The sequence below is a fragment of the Brachyistius frenatus genome, unplaced genomic scaffold (assembly GCF_029030835.1).
Source record: "Brachyistius frenatus isolate BFR_SWC_R1_liver_20210118 unplaced genomic scaffold, ASM2903083v1 Contig_43, whole genome shotgun sequence".
Classification (NCBI taxonomy): domain Eukaryota; kingdom Metazoa; phylum Chordata; class Actinopteri; family Embiotocidae; genus Brachyistius; species Brachyistius frenatus.
In genome coordinates, this window is record NW_027210642.1 from 2,047,501 (window position 1) to 2,065,908 (window position 18,408).

Sequence of the window (18,408 nt, forward strand, 5' to 3'; positions counted from 1 at the left end):
AAACCAGAGAGAGATTCAAATCCCAAACAAAACAGCAGTGGTTGACTTTGGGCAAATGTATGAGTCTATTAAATCTCGCAACAACATATTGTATATTTATGTTTTTTGGTGTGATTGCGTGCGAGTGTGTCACAGGAAGCGAACAAAAGCCTCATTGGATTCTTAATTCAACTTCTCACTTCCTCATGTTGAGTTTAAAAATAGATGAGAAGGTTTTGAAATCCAATGCCCCGAAATCCAATACAGGAAGGTATTACCCTGCCCGTCACTCTCACCCGTGGGTCTCCTTTGTGTTTGTCCTGTGTACACGCCCCATGCTTGAGGCGAGGGCTCTGTGGCACCATGCCACACGATGTAGTGTGGGTGGCGGTCTGTTTGAAGAGCCTGTATCTGAGGCAACATGGCCACTAGCTGGCCAAAAATCCTCTTGCCGAGCCAGATCCCTGCGTTTTTCTTTTTTTTGGCAGCCTAGGCCTTTACTTTCTGTGGACAGTTTTGCTGATGAGCAAAAAAAAAAAATGCACAGAACAGGAGCTGATTAATTTCTGACTTCAAATCCGCCATTTAATTTACCTGAGTGTAAAGAATTCCATATGTTGTTACTTATTTTTTTGATGACCGATTATTGGACAGCTGGTCTGACGATCTAACAGTGATGAAAAAAAAAAAAAAAATCTTCAGGAAAAGTCTGAGGCTTGCCTGAGTTTTCATGATACGGATGCTTGAATACACTCGAAACATGGGAAGTGCGTGTTACTCTTATGAGCGGAAGCATTTGCCAGTATGTAAGGGGCTTACCCTTTCAAAGACAGTTGACTGCCCTTGCCAGTCATTTGGGTTTCCAGGGGGGGTGTCAGGGGAAGGTGACAGATGGCAGCAGCACCGGGCAAGGTGCTATTTCAGCCAGGTGCAGGATGCCAAGCAACACCTCCACTATTCAGGGGGACTCCAGTGACAGTGTGTCTGAACCGTGTCAGCTCACAACAATCCACAAATGAGCCCGACAACAGGCCGTGGTTCTCAGAGCTGGAGTAAAAACGAGAGGCAGCGCACAAAGCCGGAGAGAAATGGAAGTTGGCCCGAGACCCACGTTCTGTCACTGTACTTCCACCGCAGTGGCTGCTGTATACAAGGAGCCTTTTAATGTAACATTTTCACTCAGGTAAAACTCACATCTGACCACATCCCCAAAATCGTCTGACTTAAAGAGAAAGGATTAGCACAGGCTTCAGTGGGCCTGGGTGCTGTGCGGCTGTATAATTACACTGAGCATGAAACACGCTCCAGCCATCGCTGTTATCTGGGATCAACAGATGTGAGGTCGGTAAAGGCAAACAGGAGTAGGGTACGAACTCATGAGTGCTCACGACACTAGAGCTACAAGGCCAACAAGAAGAAGAAGCCTCTCTTCCCACAAACAACCCTCACCCACTCACTGGGGTTTATTCTTTTAAAGACCCTGGTTTTAACCAGCCCTTTGCTAACTCCACCAAACACCTGTGTTTGTCTTTGAAGCGTCTTCCCAACAACCACAGACCCATGGGATATTCCTGCAATGAGACGTTCCATAAAAGTCTCAGTAAAGTTATTTATTCTCCTTTGGAAAAAAAAAAAAAAAAAAAAAAAGAGAGAAGGCAGACAGCACGGCTAACCTTTGAAGGGGAGGTGCGGGGGGTGGGGGTGGTTCAGATATCCAGCTAGGACATAAAAACCAAGGGAATGACAGGGACATCCTACCAGAAAACAATAAAGGGGGTGGAAGGGACTGTTTTTTATCTTTAACAGCAGCTGTAAAACACACACAAAGCTGGGGTCTGCAACAATGGCCCAGGGGCAGGGGAGGGTGGCTAAAACACAAGTGGCAGGAAGACCACCACTTCCCAGACACAAGAGTCTTCCTGCTGGAAAGAAAGGAGGCTGAAAAATGGAGGTGGAATACAGAGAGAGGATAGCTTATGGAAGGGGAGGCAGGACAGATGTAAAGGAAGGGGAGGCTGAGTGAGCGGGATGACACAAATATGACCTTTGATTACATGGGGTGTTTAGAGCAGAGCTCAGCCATGGACAGCCTCGGAGCCCCCTGCTGCTTTCACACAGCCACACCTCAGCCAGAGCACACTGATCAGAACAATATGGCTGAAAGATGAACCCCCAGCCATAAATGCCAGCAGTAAAGACAGCTCCGCCGTGTCTCCTGGTCTGACACTATCCAACATCTGAATCCCGGACTCACAGCCAAGTGAAGACCATCATCCAACTCTGCGCCGGAGCCAGCAGAAGATGAAATTACTATTTCAAAGTCCTTGTAAATGAACTGGCTGAATTAAACTGCATTAGATGCGTTTACAGGTCTGCGTCTCACTGCGTCAGCGGGTCGAGAGAGAGAAGTTGCTCCAATGTCACATTCCCAGAGCACAGTGCAAGCGTAAACTATAAAATCGACCACCTGACATGGATTACAAATGACTGGCTTGTAGTAGGTGAAGATGGACAGAGGCAAATGCAAACTGACAGAATCTCTACCGGCTCTAAGTAACATGCTTCAGTGGGCAAGAAGGTAGAAGTGAGTGTTCATGTCTGTTGTTGCCTGATTGCAACCAAACTCACCAGTCTGTGCAAAAGAAAGAAAGAAAGAAAGAAAGAACAAAAAAAGGAATATTTCCAGCAAAATATGTTGAAATTCTGTAACTCTGCTAGGAACAAAGCCAAGGGAGAGTGTTGCAACTGCCGTCACTCTTTTTTTTTTTTTTTTTTTTGAGCAGCGAGGGTGAAGGGAGCGCTCACAATAAATACCTCTGCAAAGTCAGAGGAGCCACATCAGAAACCCGCCTCTGAATGCATTTTTACATCAACCCTGAAATATTCATGCTCTTTGTAAAGTATTCATGTGAACCAGTGTGCAAGTTGGTCCCCGGGGGGAAAGTGCAGAGAAACTGAACGCACTCAGCAAACAACATGCTCAGTTGTGCTAATGTTGCTAGCACACAGGACACTTGAAGGACCGCTAATGACCTGCCCCGTCAGGATGAACAGTCTGGGACCAGTTTGGTCGGACAACCTACAAGCATTTCACTCTTCTTACGGGGTGTCAGGGTTGCTTATATTCATTTGGGTAAGTTGGTTGAAAAAAAAAACAAAAAAAAACAACAACACTGAAAGCATGAATTTAATACCGCATCATCATCAATAATCAAATTGTTGAAAATAAATATATTGCAAAAGAATTCTGAGAATATTTACATGAATCCTTTTTTTTTTTTCAAAATAAAAGAAATTGGCTTAAAAATATGAAAGATTTGTTTTGTTTTTAAGTCTGATTTTTTTTTTTCTTTTTCTTGCATCACATGGATTTTTAATTTACATTGTGTGATGTTCGAACGAATTATCAATATGCAAAACGCATGCACATCTTTCTACAGGTAAAAAAGAAAGGAGCTGGATGCCTGTGTACCTGATGAAGAGCCAGTTTTGCCTCCGCATGCTGTGTTCATCCTAAATGTCCCAATAATAACAATTAAGAAGTATTAAAGGAAGCAGTCTACAGTGCTTCAGTTCTTAACAGAAGTCATCTACTGTTTTCACAAATGACCATCGTAAATGTTTTATTTCTACGAATAATTGTGAATTATTCTTCACGTCTCATCCACCTATTTTCATTATGGCTTGCGTGACATTTTCAAATACAATTAAAATAATAAATCAAAGAATGAACGTGCACTGTGAATAAGCAGAACGCAATAACAAAATAATTTTGACAGAGCTCGGAGAAGATTTTGATATTACGTGAACTTCCCTCAAATTATTATTATTTTTTTTATGTTGATTCAATCAAATCCTTGAAATGCAAAGAATTAAATGATTTTCCAGATCTTGAGGATATTAGACAGCTCTGCAGTAACACCCATGCGCTTCTGAGGAGAACAATAAACCACCTGTGCTGCTCATTGAACAGTGATGACATTTGGAGGGTAGAGGTCTTCATGTTGGTGGAGCACAAAACTACAAAAGAAACACCAAGTCTGGTTGGGGGGTGGGGGTGGGGGGGGGCACCTGTGCCCTGTAGCCAGCATTAGCCTTCATGCTCGCAACAAAACATCTGTAAGGCAGCAATAACAAAAAAAAACATACGGATGCAGGCTGTGTGTGTGTGTGTGTGTGTGTGTGTGTGTGTGTGTGTGTGTGTGTGTGTGTGTGTGTGTGCGTGCGTGTGTGTGTGTGTGTGTGTGCGTGCGTGTGTGTGCGTGTGCGTGTGTGTGTCTGCCAAAAACAAACATGAATGGTGAGAGATGAATGGTGAGCAGCACCCATGAATTCTCCTGAATGACTAATTATGCCTCATGTTTAGCACGATTTTGCAAATGAATTCAGAATCTTTATAAACAAAAAGAATTTGAAAAATATCTTTGGTTTAACACACCACAATGCTGCCCTCAGTACAGCAATTTAATAAGAGATTAAAATCATAAATAAACAAACAAATAAATAAAAATGTGCAGGACTAAATACATTGGCAGCAGTGACTTTGATGCTGTTTTAACCACCTCCACTGAGCCCACCAAATTCTGTCAAATAATTTTAACAGATATTATATCAAATGACTTTAAAGGTCTAATATTCCTTTGCTTTCCAGCAACCCAAGACTCCTCAGCTGCATCATAAACATGTGTTTTTGGAGGCTACATTAACATATTTTCAAAAGGAAACTGTTTCAGAAGTGAAACTGTTTGATGCAATCGATATGCCGCTGTTTTGACTCATTTAAATCTCTTTTGTTTAACATGGATGAATAAAATAAAAGCAATTACATGTATTTTGTGATTTGGTTCACGACAACATATGCGGAATAATTTTCTATTTTAGTCTTTTTATGAAAATCAAATTAGGAGCCTTTATGAATTCAATTAAAGCCAATACAATGTCAACATAAACTGAACAATATAGCTGCAAAATTAACATAAATCAAGTAAGACTGTAAATACGAGCACATGGATGTGTGTTCTTGGAGGACTGTAGAGTTGCTTTCTTTGTGTTTTCAAAATCATCTGCTGTACATTATTCTTCTCAGTCGTCCTTGAGTTGCACATTTTGAGATTGTGTATTCATGTTTACAAACGTGCCCATTCGGGTTCACATGATATCCATGTCACTTGTTAAACCTGATGCATGCACTGTGAACACATTTGCACCCCGACACTTCAAAGCCCAATATAGAAGGAGAACTGACTGCTTTCCTTCCTCTCACCTCCATACACTGTAACCCAAGCTAACCTGTCCATCCAGCTTCTTCTTTTCCTTGCTTGCATGGCTCTGGGTATGGCCCCGGGTTTTGGTTAAGTGATGGCACACTTGTCAATTTAACGTGAAGTGACAAAATCTCATTTGAGATTCAGCTCCAGAGCCATTGGGAAACCAGTGCCAGTGTGCTCTGTCCAACTTCCTACGTGCAAACTTAAAGCAGATCTTCAATGCCATTTTTCTCATTAAATACCATGGCATTTAACTAACTTGTGAAATGACTATTTGTTTGACAAACACGTCTTCATTGCCTTTGAGATATTGAAGCTATAAATGTTGATTCAGCTTAATCAAAAATCATGATCGCAGGCGCGCTGTAAATCATATCTCACCCGATTTATTAGCTGATATTTGAATAGTGCCACACCTGCGCAAACCATAACAGAGAGCCCCGTCTTTTATTCTCTCCAGTGGAAAAAAATAACCACCTTTGTACGACAAGACACATTCAGCCTATCGTCTGTTATTGACGCTGATAAACGCACAGGCTTCTTCACAGCGCACCATTATGAGAAGAGCATCTGAAATAACAGCCAGCTTTGAGATAGAAAGTGGAGAGAAAACATTTCAATATTGCTGTGGGACAAAAAAAAAAAAAAAAAAAAAACCTGTAGATGTTTGACTAACCTGAGTGGGGAGCCATTGGTATGTGTGAGGGGTAGTATTTCCCCGGCGGGAAGTGGCCGGCGTGCTGCACAGAGCTGTGGCCCGAGGGAGCGATCCGAGAGGCGGCTCGGTGCACCAGTGCGCCCCGCTCTGAAAGGAGGTGCGCCGGAGCAGCAAAATCCCGTCCTTCCATTCCGAAGAATGTTTAGTAATCCGAAATCCGGATAGGGCACGTCAGGAAAATCAAATGCAACCCATATAATAATCCTCTCCTTCGTATCTATGTGTTGCATTCAGTCGATCGCAGGCTTCTCCAGCCAAGAACGTAGCCCCCGATCATCTTTTCTGTCAAAGGAGAAATTCAAAGCGATTCATTAGCAAGAAAAGGCACAGAGAAGAATAACACGAAGCTAAATACTGACACTGCAGTCTACAATATATATATACGAGAAAACAAATCATTAGTACCGCTTCATTGATTTCTGCTGTAATGCCTTTCTGTCATATTAAGGTTAATTTTGCATGAAGCTGAAAGCACCCTTTTCGACCTAAAACTGATTACAAAATAAGTCACGGGGGATACAAGCGACCAGCGAGGCGTCCAAAAGCCCACTGCATCGGGCTCAGCTTCAGCTCTATTGATCAGCCTGGTATATAGGCCTAATCATATGGATAGGTGCACCTCATATTCCACAGACACAACGAGCAGACACATTTTAGGTTTCTGCGTATTCTGTTCCATTTAACAGGTCTAAATGTTCATATTATATTCAATCGAGACAATTAATTCAACTACCACGTCAGCAGCTCCCAGCTGTCACTCTCCCCGGTGTAAGCATATTAACATGCAGTATATTTCTTTAATAAATCCCGATTCATAAGGCGTTTTTTTGTTTTTTTTTGCTTGAGGAGGGAGTGTGTTTGTGCCGTTTGGGTGGGTTAAAAAAAAAAAAAAATTATGGAAACCTACTCAGCCTACATCTCAAGGTGAACAACGCTGCCTGCCTTCTCCTGCTCGTCCTATTGTCTCGGATTGATGCAGGCGTTTTTCTGACACTCTTAACGCTCCAACCAGCTCCCATCACACTTTTCACACTAGTGGTTTTAACTGGCATAAATGGCAAATGTATTTTTGCAAACTACAAAAATAACAGTTTGTAAGCAAACTGGCAATTTAAAAAAAAAAAAAATTAAAAAAAAAAAAAATCATACATCGCCCTTTGCAGAGATTCAGGTAGAAGAAACCTGTCCTGATCCACGAAAGGGGGTTTTAAATAAGAATATGGTTAAACTACAGGTTCATAACAGAGATGCATCAGCTCCTGAAAGGCATGGACTCTCCCTCTCTCCTTCTCTGTGTGTGTGTGTGTGTGTGTGTGTGTGCATACTTGCACGTGCACGCGCGCCCGTGTGTGATCATGTGTGTGTGTGCATGTGAATAACTGCACTCTCACTGTCTTCATCTGCCTTGACCTATTTCGGGTCAGGTAATCAAATGTAGTAGTAAATACATTATAGGCTGCATCGTCGTGTGTGCCACGCCACAAAAATAGCATTATTTAGTTGAGATGGGAAAAGAGGTCCATTCACAAAATTGAAATAAAATATAAGCAATTTCACTGTAAAAGATTATATATGTATAGCCTTTGGTTTCGATTTTTACAACAATCGTGGCCATGTTTGTGCCTCATTGATTGCTGTGAGTAAATTTAAAAATAGCAGAAGATTTCATTTTATATTAAATAGATAATTAAGTGATTGTGGGTTTTTTTTGTGTTGTTTTTTTTTTTTCAATCTGGTCCCTGCATGGTTTTTCGAATAGATTGCAGGGAGTCCCCAAGATAATTATCATTTCATCATAAATTAAATAACAAACAAACAAAACAAAACAAAAATATATATATATATATATATATATATATATCAAAGTGGTCCAAGAATGAGCAGGCATATTGTTATCATATAGGCTATTTCAGTCTCACCATTATTATCTCCCCATGTAACCAGTTACAGCCCCACAGCCTTCAATTCACTGCTACATCAACAACAATAAAAATCGCTCCATACGCGGGTCCCTGGCACAAATACGTATCAAACCGAGGCTTCCTGGGATAATTTGTGTGCATGCATGACGTGAAAAACGTTAAAGAAGCTCCTGCTGAAGCATACATGATCGCTGAGTCTTCAGTTTGTGGACTGTAAAGGGATCCAAGGTGAATGGCCGCCCGTCAGAAGGACTGCCTTTGTCTCCACACCGAGAAGCCTTGCAGTCGGCCATTACCTTCCACTCGCCATGCTGTTACTTCCAGCCTTCCCATGTATGCTCACTAACGACCGCAGAATACAATTATTTAACATACGAGATTGAAGAGAGCCTGCGGCTTTTGTCAATGTACATTTGTTGGCATTTTAATTGTTGCAGCGTAATTGCCTACGTTTGCTTCCCTTTATATCAGCCCGGAATGCGCGAATTCGTTCATCAAATCCACGCAGGAATTGTATTAAAAAAATAAAAAAAAATAAAAAACTTAAAATGATCGACGCCCTTAATGTAATTCATTCAGCAGCTGTCAATTTCATTTGCAGAATCCCATCGATAGCAGAAAAGCAGTTAATAAATCAAATTACGCCGTAGCCCATAGGTCGGATCGTGCTGCGAGACAGGCGGCCGTCCGTGAATGAGCTGGCCGGCAGGGAGTGCACCTCGGCCGGGGCGTGTGAAGACATGTCTCCCGCTCTGCCAAACCTCTGCTAGGAGTTTACGAGAGACGGAGAACCACAGTCTACACCCAGGTTAGCAAAATATATATTTTTATATCATTAAACATGTTGGAAAAAAATTACCAAAGGATCTTAAATCTTGGCCAACAGCAACAAATATATATTGCCACCTTTAAAAAAAAATTAAAAAAAAAAGTAGGATAAATAAAAACAAAACAAGCAAGGTCGTCGATCGGTAATTCATATACCATCAAATAAAATGCCAACATGAACATGTAATAAACCTAATGACATGAATAATAATAAGAATAATAATTATTATATTAATAATAGTAATAATTTTAAGATTTTAGGCTATATGTCTTGTCAGTTCATTAAATCTTCGATTAATTCCATAAAGGACACACCTCATACATTCTGTTTTGTTATTTTGGAAGAAAGCACTGTGTATATTGCATGTCAGCATGTCACAGCATTTTGGACTAAATACAGCCTCTGTCATTTCACAACGAGGAAACAGGCCCTAAAAAAAAAAAATAATTATTAAATAAAAAAATATATAAAATTACTACTTACTGGTATGTTAAATCCTTGCATAACAATAAATTATAAAATCACAAAACTCAGGGTGGGAAGGTGCAAGGCCGAGTACGACGCCCATTTAAAATCAAAATCTGAAATATACCATGTGGCTAGATTGAAATCCTACAGTATTTCCATCTGAGGCTGTGCAGTAGCCTGCTGGTTCAGTCTATGGAAGCAGTAGGACTGGGGCTTCCGGCCTGGCTGGATTGCGGCTCGGATCTCCGAGCAGCGGTTTCTCTCCCGGTGCAACTGCGTACCTCGCGTCTCGGGGCAGGGTAAACACGCCCTGCCATTGGTCGGATACCTGCATGTTAATGAGCTCGTGCCGCCCGCCTGCAGATACGGAAGGCTCTGATTGGCCGGCAACGCAGGCCAATGGTGCGGTGACTGGCAATGCTAAACAGAGAGAGAAGCGCCAGATTTAAAGCAGGGGATGGACAAACCACTTACAATGGAGCTCAGTGCTTTCCTGTGCACAGTTAAAATGCACAGCAGTTAAACAGGTCTACAGGCAGGGATAATGCTCAAATAAAAACAAAGTAAAAAAAAAAAGTTTAAAAAAAAACAAGTAAATTGTCAGGATTGCACTTCAATTTACAAATGGTTTCAAAACAATCTAACAATCCTGTATTACTCAGATAATGCTCCAAATATATTTAATAAAAATATGCTATGAATAAATATACCAAATAGCCTACGGACGCCGCACAAAAAAAAATAGGTTAAGTGGTGTTTACGCCTCTGCTACATAGCTTAACAATTACCAGGAGCTTTGAGCCTAAACAAATTTAAAATAAACTAAACAGTGTATATATTTACAAGTTAGAATAAATGTAAATCCAAACAAAAATGAATATCTTCTTTAAAATGTTTTTCAATATATGTTTTAAAGATAATCTCAATTTAACAATAATTTGTCATGTCTTAAATCAAAAAAGATTACCATCACCAAAACAAAATATAAACTTTACTATTAGTTTAATCATGTTTACAAGTTTGAAGATTTAAAAATGATTTCTTGTTGACATACAATTTTAGTGTTTCTGCTACACATTAATATATGTTTTGCAGCATCACGAGAGCCACCTTTTTTAACATTTTGCGAACAATTCAGGGCATTTATGGGCATAAAGCTATATTGAATTCCTTCTTTACTGCTATTAGGGGCTTTTTGACAAAATGGTTTCCAAACCAATTTATTTAAACTATACTCTGATTCACGCAGACAAAACAGTAATCCCAATATGTGTTATTATTTTGGACTTTGGTTATTACATTATTCTAAATGTTTACAAATGAATCCCCCCCCCCCCTTGTATGTAGGGCTCTGATTGGCTGGCACGGTGCCAGAGTATTGTCAGTCACAGAATGTAAACAAGACTCTGATTGGCTGTTGGCCAGTCCGCATTGGGCTGTCCGGGGGAAAAAAAGGCAATAACTGGCCCTGCGGTTTTAAGGCGTCCCGGGTTAGATGATGAAAGGGGATAAGAAGAGACGGTTTTAAGGCGCCCCAAAGGCGGACCCCTATTGGCCCTGAAGCCATATGAGTCAAGCGTGAATCAAAGGGAATACTGCAGAGGGGGAAATTATATGTTGGATATTTAAAATAATCGAGGTTAGTTTTCGTCTAAATGCGGACCAGCGATGCCAAATCTTTATGAAAAGTTATGAAAACAAGTGAAACGAGCCTCGAAACGACGCAGGTTATGGCGAGGCTTGCACGTGAGGGTGGAAGGAGCGGAGGGGGAAAACAAAAAACAAAAAAAGAAAAAAAGGCTCCGGTTGTGGATCGCCCTGCCGAGGTCCGCTTTAATGGAGAAAATCTGCATGGAGTCTCTCATCGCTTTAAAGTGTGGCTGCATGAGGTTTGTCATAGTTGGGTCGAAGCGGTGAAAATAAAACCCAGCGTAATTTGTTTGAAGTAAGTTTTTTTGGGGACTTTGAGTTGATCGGATGATTGTGTCGCATGTTGTGGTTTGGCTTGAGTCGGTAAATTCAGATTAGGGTGCAAAATGCTCGTACGGAGCCATGCAGGCGAGATAGGATGCGTTTGAAGACAATGAAGAGACGATCCTAAATGTGGTGCAGCCAAAAAAAAAATTAGACTTTTTTTTTTTTTTTTTTTTTTTTTTAAACGACAGTCCTGCATGTTACCATCATTTTATTCCAGCAACAATTTTTTTTGCAATCGAGCTTTTGCTGAATATAACCTACTTTTTTTTTTTAGCCCCCTGATTGTAATTTCATGTGCACTCTGATAAACATTTTTAATGTCATGTCTTCATTGTTAAGAATAATAAAAACAAAACAAATGATCCCCAATTCCTTTTCATTTAGAATTTTTTTTTTCTACACAACGTGCATTATGGACACTTTTTTTTTTTTTAACAGAAAAAATATTGTTAATTTTAACAGCTTGATCAGCTAGGTAATTAATATTTATGACCTCAAAATAATTATGTTAAATTATTAGGCTATCACATTTTTGTTTGTGGCCCCTGATGAACCCAAAAATCTTGTATTTATAATTAGATGACCAGACAAAAGAAAATAAATGTTTATTTTTAGTCGGATGAAATCTCAAGACTGCATGGTTTTGGTGTTGCTAGTGACTCCAAAGAGCCCGTTCACATAACTCAGCCCTCTAAAAAGAAATACAAAAATATTTCTGATGTTAAACTGGATTTAGCTGATGGATGTTTTTTGTTTTTTTTAAGTCTACTCTCGGTGTTCGTATGTGCAACGTGTGAGATTTTACAAACAGTCAGTTGCCTTGCTTGAATACTAACTTGTATGTTAGCAGAAGGTGCTGGAATTTCATCTCATCATGAGCTCTTCCCAAGTGAGTGCATGCAATGTGAAATAGGGAAAGGGTGGTTGAACACAGGAACACACACGCGAAGACGTGCGTGTGCACGCACACCCACACACAACAGGCAGTGATAATTAATGCGGAGTGAGTGATTTCTTAAGAAAAAAGACCACTTTTACTGCGAGGATTGTCCTTGATCAATGAAGCGTTGGTGATTGACAGTCTGCACCTCCCACCCACATCTACAGATAAAGGACCCCTGGATATTAAGGATAGACAAACTCATTGTCTATGCTTTTAGTTCCACACGTAAAATAGGCTACTCAAGAACACTATAAACAGCCGATAATCTGCAATTTTTGACCTTCATGTAAGATTCGTGTTTTAAAATGTTTGTGATTTGAAACAAAACTCGTTTACTCAAGAGATTAAGGTTGCATGGGCAATTTCAAACAGATTTTACTCAGGATTTAGCTTTTTTTTTTTTTTTTTTTTTTAATGCAAAAATCTTAAAACTGGGAGAAATTAACATTAAAAAAAATAGAAATTAATACAATGAGTGAATTCGTGACTTTATATTGGTTTTATGTTTTTTATGTCCTCCAATCACTCAAATTATATATAGAAATGGTTGTCAACAGATGACGTATGACCTCCGTGTCTGTGTTTATCTTGTGTGTGTGTGTGTGTGTGTGTGTGTGTGTGTGTGTGTGAACATTGATGACTGAATATCAGTCGATTAATTAAGCTGCAATTAATGACATATAGACGGATATATGTGTATGTATGAATTTGAACACAGTGGAAACTGATTTAGCAGCTTTGTGCGTTGAAAATACACGTTACCTTAAATTTTGTTTTGTTCTGGGTGCATCGGCATAATCGAGATGTGGGAGATGGGAGGAGGAGGAGGAGGAGTGTGTGTGTGTGTGTGTGTGTGTGTGTGTGCTTGTGTGGTGGGGGTGAAGAACTGCTTGAATTGTAGTGGCATATGGCATAACCAGAAGCCTGAAGATTGGCACTGTATTTAAAACAGCACCCTACATGGATCTGTCCTCACTTCAAGGGAAGAGCTGTGGTTTTACCGCACTAATAAAATTATTCATTTTTATTTTAGATCATTCTTGCGCAGATGCAACTCTCAATAAAAGGGCAGCTGAAACACATTTTAATTTAAACAATAAGGCCAAAGATAATCTGTTTTTAAACCAGGTCTTCTTATTTCACATCATTCGTCCTGTGACTGAAAACAAAAGATTATTGGAAGCACGACAACACAACACACACACACACACACACACACACACACACACACACACACACACACACACACACACACACACACACACACACACACACACACACACACACACACAGAGAACATCTAACATTGATGAAAAACTATACATCGACCCTCCAAAAAATGAATACAGTGAATATAAATGGCCATTTCGAGTCAAAATAAAGAAGTCACAGTTTTCACAGTAATTGTGGTATTCATGCATGCAGGGTATTTGTATAAATTGAAAATCTAATAATTTGCCCTATAAGCCTACAGCCTTGTGACGTCCTCTGGTTTATTTGCCCTTTAAGTTCATCGAACCTGATGTTCTATTTTAACCCCCTCATTACCTCAATTGGGATTACGGGAGGCCAGGGAGGTTTCCCCTGCAGCCCCACAGGCCCACAATGGAAATGACAACATGTGCAAAGTTCATCATCGGTTGCTCGTACAATTCCACGCTACTAACGTCGGACAAAATAGAACATCTTCAAAAGCGAACTGTGTGTTTTTATGCTCATACATGTGCTATAAAACCTAAACACGGGAAGGAAGGAATTCGCAATGCCTGCATCCGATCAATACGCTGTCTTAATGCCTCAACGCGATGCTCCCCTGGTCATGTGATGACTGTGGTTAGCAAAAAGCTCTTGTTTGAGAGAAGAAAAGGGGGTTTGTGCATGGTGTGATTGATTTCTCCCCCAGCTGCAGGTTGGACAAGCATTGCATAAGCATCACATGGCTGAACTGGGCAGCGATCATGTAGATCAGTTCAGGGTCCCAGACACAAGCCTGGTATCTCCCAGACCCAGGTCCGTCCATGGCAAGTCAGCTCCGCTCTTGGGCTTCCTCTTTTCATTCACAGAGCTTCTGCATTCATTTCACACAACTCACTCTTTATTCTCTTCTCCTCACGACACCCTGAATGCTTGTTAGGGCTGATTTATTAGGATATTCTGATTTCTATTGGGAGTTTGACAGAGAAATAGAGCCACAGGATTTCTGTTGGCAGTGAAATGGTGCAAATGCAGACTATGTATTTGTCCTGCTTACATTTGTTTAAGAGAGATTGTGTTGTGCAGCAGAGCCTACTTCAAGTTGACTGGAAACAGACTGCTAAAATCCTCTGCATGCAGGTGAGTTTAGATACGATTGGAGCGGATTATCATGAAATTTCACAATGAAGAAGATGAGTGAATCACAGTTTAGATTCTGCTCCTCCCCTTAAAAATGTTACCCTCATTGTCTAGCAACAATGTCAAATAATAAGATCAAGGCACTATCTTTTTTTTTTCTTTTTTTTTACCAAAATATATTAATATATATAACTGATTAATATAATAAAACAATTCATATAAATATCCATTAAACTGTGGGGATGACCGATATAAGGCATAGACAAGCCATAAATCAATCAACCAGATAAATGCTGAAACTTTAGTATTGCCGCTAAAATTCTGCAATTTAAACTGTACAATAAGAAATCTAACGGTCACTGATATGGAACTCAGAGCTGAGCAAGTTTAAGGCCAGGAACTGAAACCAGAGCAGTGACAGCAGCCTCCCCTCATCCACCTCTCTGTTAACTGTTGCTGAATGAAGAAGGTGCAGAGACTGAGCACCCAGTTACCGAACAATGATCAATAGGGATTCAGTGACTCAGGCCTTGCAGCACAGCAGGCTGCCGCCCTAACTATTACTGGTGTTGGCTTAGTTAAAAGGTGGTTAAACGCCTTATATGTTGATCGTTTTTTCCAGAGTCACAAGAACAATAACGAGCATACACTGAAGAACAGGACATTGTAAAAAAAAAAAAAAAATGCCACGACCTCCGCAGAGCAATCACAGCAAAACTAAGCATTCCTTCGGAGCTATCGGATGTGGTGTATTGATTAATAACAAGAAGGTAATAAAAGTGTCTGGGTGTCTGCGTCATGCACCTGTCTTTTTTTTATTTATTTTTTTATCCTAAGCATCTCTCCTTCTGTGTTTCTCCCTCTCTGTGTCCCTTTGCAGGCTGCTATAAATCCAGCGCAGCCATCATTCCAACAAATCAGTTTATATGACAGGTATATACTTTTTTGCATGAAATATCCAATTAAAAATGTCCTCTGCAAGGCCTGAACCAGTCTTCCTGGTTGCCACTGCGCTCCTATAGCAGACGGCCCTTCTGTCATATTAATTTCACATCCCAATGGCCAATTGTGGTTCCAACATAAAAGTGATGAGCCGTATTTCAGGGTCCCGACTGATACAACTGCCAAAGATATGGGGGGCCTTTTTATGGATCTTCAAATATGCAGTTATCATTCCTGTCGCCCACCTGACAAACCTGCAATGTCTGCCAAAGATACAAGTTTAACAATGCCAGATCATTGCAGCAACGTTGAAGTGGAGAGGAGAAGAAACAGCAACAGACACTGTTGGTTCAATGAGCAACATGTGCTCTAAAATCCTGCATAATCATTCAGGTAGAAAAGATGGAATAATGCACAACTGATTTGGCCGCCGTTCACACGGAAATGGCTTTTTAGAAAAAAAATTTGTAAGATTGAGACAATTTAAATGTTGATTTCTGCTCTTGACAAACAAACAGAGGCACAAAAAGCAAGAAACAAAGACAAGGAAATCATAATTTTGATGATGCACACAAACTCACTAAACAAGCTCCGTATGAATTACATTTCAGTAGGTTCATGTTTTTTTTGCATGAAACTGACCTGAGATATGTCATGAAAATTACATAATTATAATAAAAGCACTTGCCACAAAACACTGAAATGACTTTATATATATAAATTACATATCGTAAAGTGTGCCCATTAATTTGTGATATAAGTTCATATTGTTGTTTGGCTCAGTGTGACCAGGGAGCCATGTTCTCCATCCTCAGGAGGACGTGACACATGGCCCTGGCCAGGGGATAGAATAATGTGTGGCAGAGTGAATGGCTGCACATGCTCATTAGTATCATTAATCACCAGGGACAGAGATGCCTAATGATAGAGGGAGGAGGGACTTCACAGAGGGAGGAGAGAAAAGGATGTGACAGAGATGAAGGATTCCACAAGAATATTAACATTTGAAAAATATAAGTAGCTTTCACATTTGTTTAAATGTATCTATTTTGAGCACTCCTGGGTCTGGCAACATCGCAGGGATTTCTCGAAACAAAGGAAACAGTGTAATTAATACCAGGCTTAATTGTCACTCTAAATTGTCATATAATTCTAATTTAATGTCACGTTCTCACTCGGAGTGTGAGAGAAAATTGAGCTGAGCCGGTTCCCTCGTGGGGGGAAAAAAAAAAGAAAAAAACGATCTCTGTGGGGATCAAATGGGTGTGTGACATTTTCTCACAAACGTTTGATTGTGAACTGAAGGATTTCTCTTATGGGGCTTGTGCTGGCTGCTTGGCTCTTCGCTACCCACCGCCGTATAAAGCTAATGGGAATAACGGAGCCTTGAAACAGATCTCGGGGTGGAGGGTGTCGGGTGGAGCTCTTCCGGCTCCTCTGCAGCCTGTTCGGTGAGAGCAAGAGGCCCTGAGCTTGACCGTCCCTCTGCAGCAGCTGAGGCTCCGGGGATAGTTGTGCATGACGAGGGGAGGCTGTTTGATCAGCACATATTTTTAATTGGCTCCAGGCGCCCCGGAGTGTCAGCATTGCCATGGAGTAGACTCCGACTGCACCTTTCCTAATTAAAATCATTACAAATTCCAGGCGCATCATAAAGGATTAAATGAGTATTGTATGTGTGAGTGTGTGAGTGTGTGCGTGTGTGTGTGTGTGTGTGTGTGGGGGGGGGGGGTGTTTTATCTATTGGTGTGTCTGTGCATGGGTGCGCTGTCTCCTTGATAGCCAACATGTATAGCTTAATTGTTTTTCTTCTCAGTAATAGTAAATGAGGGAGGGCTGGTTGTAATCCTGGTCCACTAATCAAATTACAAGATAGGGAATCTCTCAACATAGTCGCACTGAAATACTGTGATGGAATACGTTTTTATATGTCTCTTTAAGAAATTAAACATAAAAAAAACTTGTTGTATTTACCTACAGTTTTGTGTCTTTAATTAAACAGTCACATCTGTCCTGCTGTGCGTATCTGGTTTAATAAGAGTAGTTTGTCTTATTTGAAATAATTGATGTCAGACAAACTGCGAAACTCCATGGAGAATTATTTTTGAAAGGCTCGGAAAACAAATGATCTCCAGAAGACCTATTTAACTTCACTGGATGTTTTATTCACTACTCCTTTTGATGGAAACTTACATTCTTTCCTTGTCTTAATATATAGATGATGACAATATTGTATTAAAGCCCGGCTGCTATACTGTGCTTTAGGGGGACAGAGAAGGAGTGGCTTCAGTCCACGAGACAAAGGAGGCTTAAATCTCTTAAATATCTACCAGTACCATTTTGCCCCAAGGGAGCATAGAAACAAGGGAGTGTTTCTTTGGTTTAATATTGGAAGCTAGAGTTCAAGAGAGCAAAATGCAAGCAACGACTATAGACAGATTTCTACAGAAGAGCTGGTTCTTCTCAAAAACATGCGCTCAAAGCCATAACACACACCCTGACACAAACATAAAATTCACATGACAGAGAAATTTACTGAAATTTATAGAGATAATAACCAAAGTTTAAGATTAATAGTTCAGTCATGAGACATTTAGGAACATATAGCATTAAAGGAAAATACAGAAACGTTGGACAGAAGCCTTAGAACCGATAGTTATGGTGATTGAGATTGATAATGTCTCTCGTGGAACACTATAGGACTTCTATTCACATCAACAACCATTAAAACTACACCAACCCTTATAATAATTAATGGACAGCATTGTCCAGCAATGAATGAACATGCTATGGTTATGCAGACACAACAATGGATAGCATACAGACACTCAATGTTGACTGTAACTCTAATGATATTCTTCGATTGTGAGGAGAATACAAGTCAATGATTGAAAAGTCTAAACAGAGACAGAACCGTAATGTTGTTTTTTTTATTGTCCATATTAAAAAAAAAAGTGCGTCACGAATGGATGATTTATAAAAAATGCCATATGCGTGGTGAGCAGTTAAAGACTTTTATGCTTCCTTCA

General features: G+C 40.2%; 1 protein-coding gene across 12 annotated transcripts in view; it reads right to left on the reverse strand.

Moving 5' to 3' along the window:
- Nucleotides 1–9,483, reverse strand: part of LOC138623397 (BAH and coiled-coil domain-containing protein 1) — a 64,283-nt gene extending 54,800 nt beyond the window's left edge. For 9 of the 12 annotated variants that reach the window (XM_069702912.1, XM_069702909.1, XM_069702906.1 and 6 more), the window contains exons 1-2: nucleotides 9,199–9,483; nucleotides 5,923–6,246 (exon numbers count right to left, since the gene is read on the reverse strand). In XM_069702912.1, the coding sequence (XP_069559013.1) occupies nucleotides 5,923–6,094 (172 nt within the window). In that variant the 5' untranslated portion in view covers nucleotides 6,095–6,246; nucleotides 9,199–9,483. Of the gene's footprint in view, nucleotides 1–5,922; nucleotides 6,247–6,369; nucleotides 6,450–8,070; nucleotides 8,172–9,198 lie in introns of those variants that run through there. The other 3 variants (XM_069702901.1, XM_069702903.1, XM_069702902.1) reach the window with 3 other exon arrangements.
- Between the last annotated feature and the right edge of the window lie 8,925 nt (nucleotides 9,484–18,408).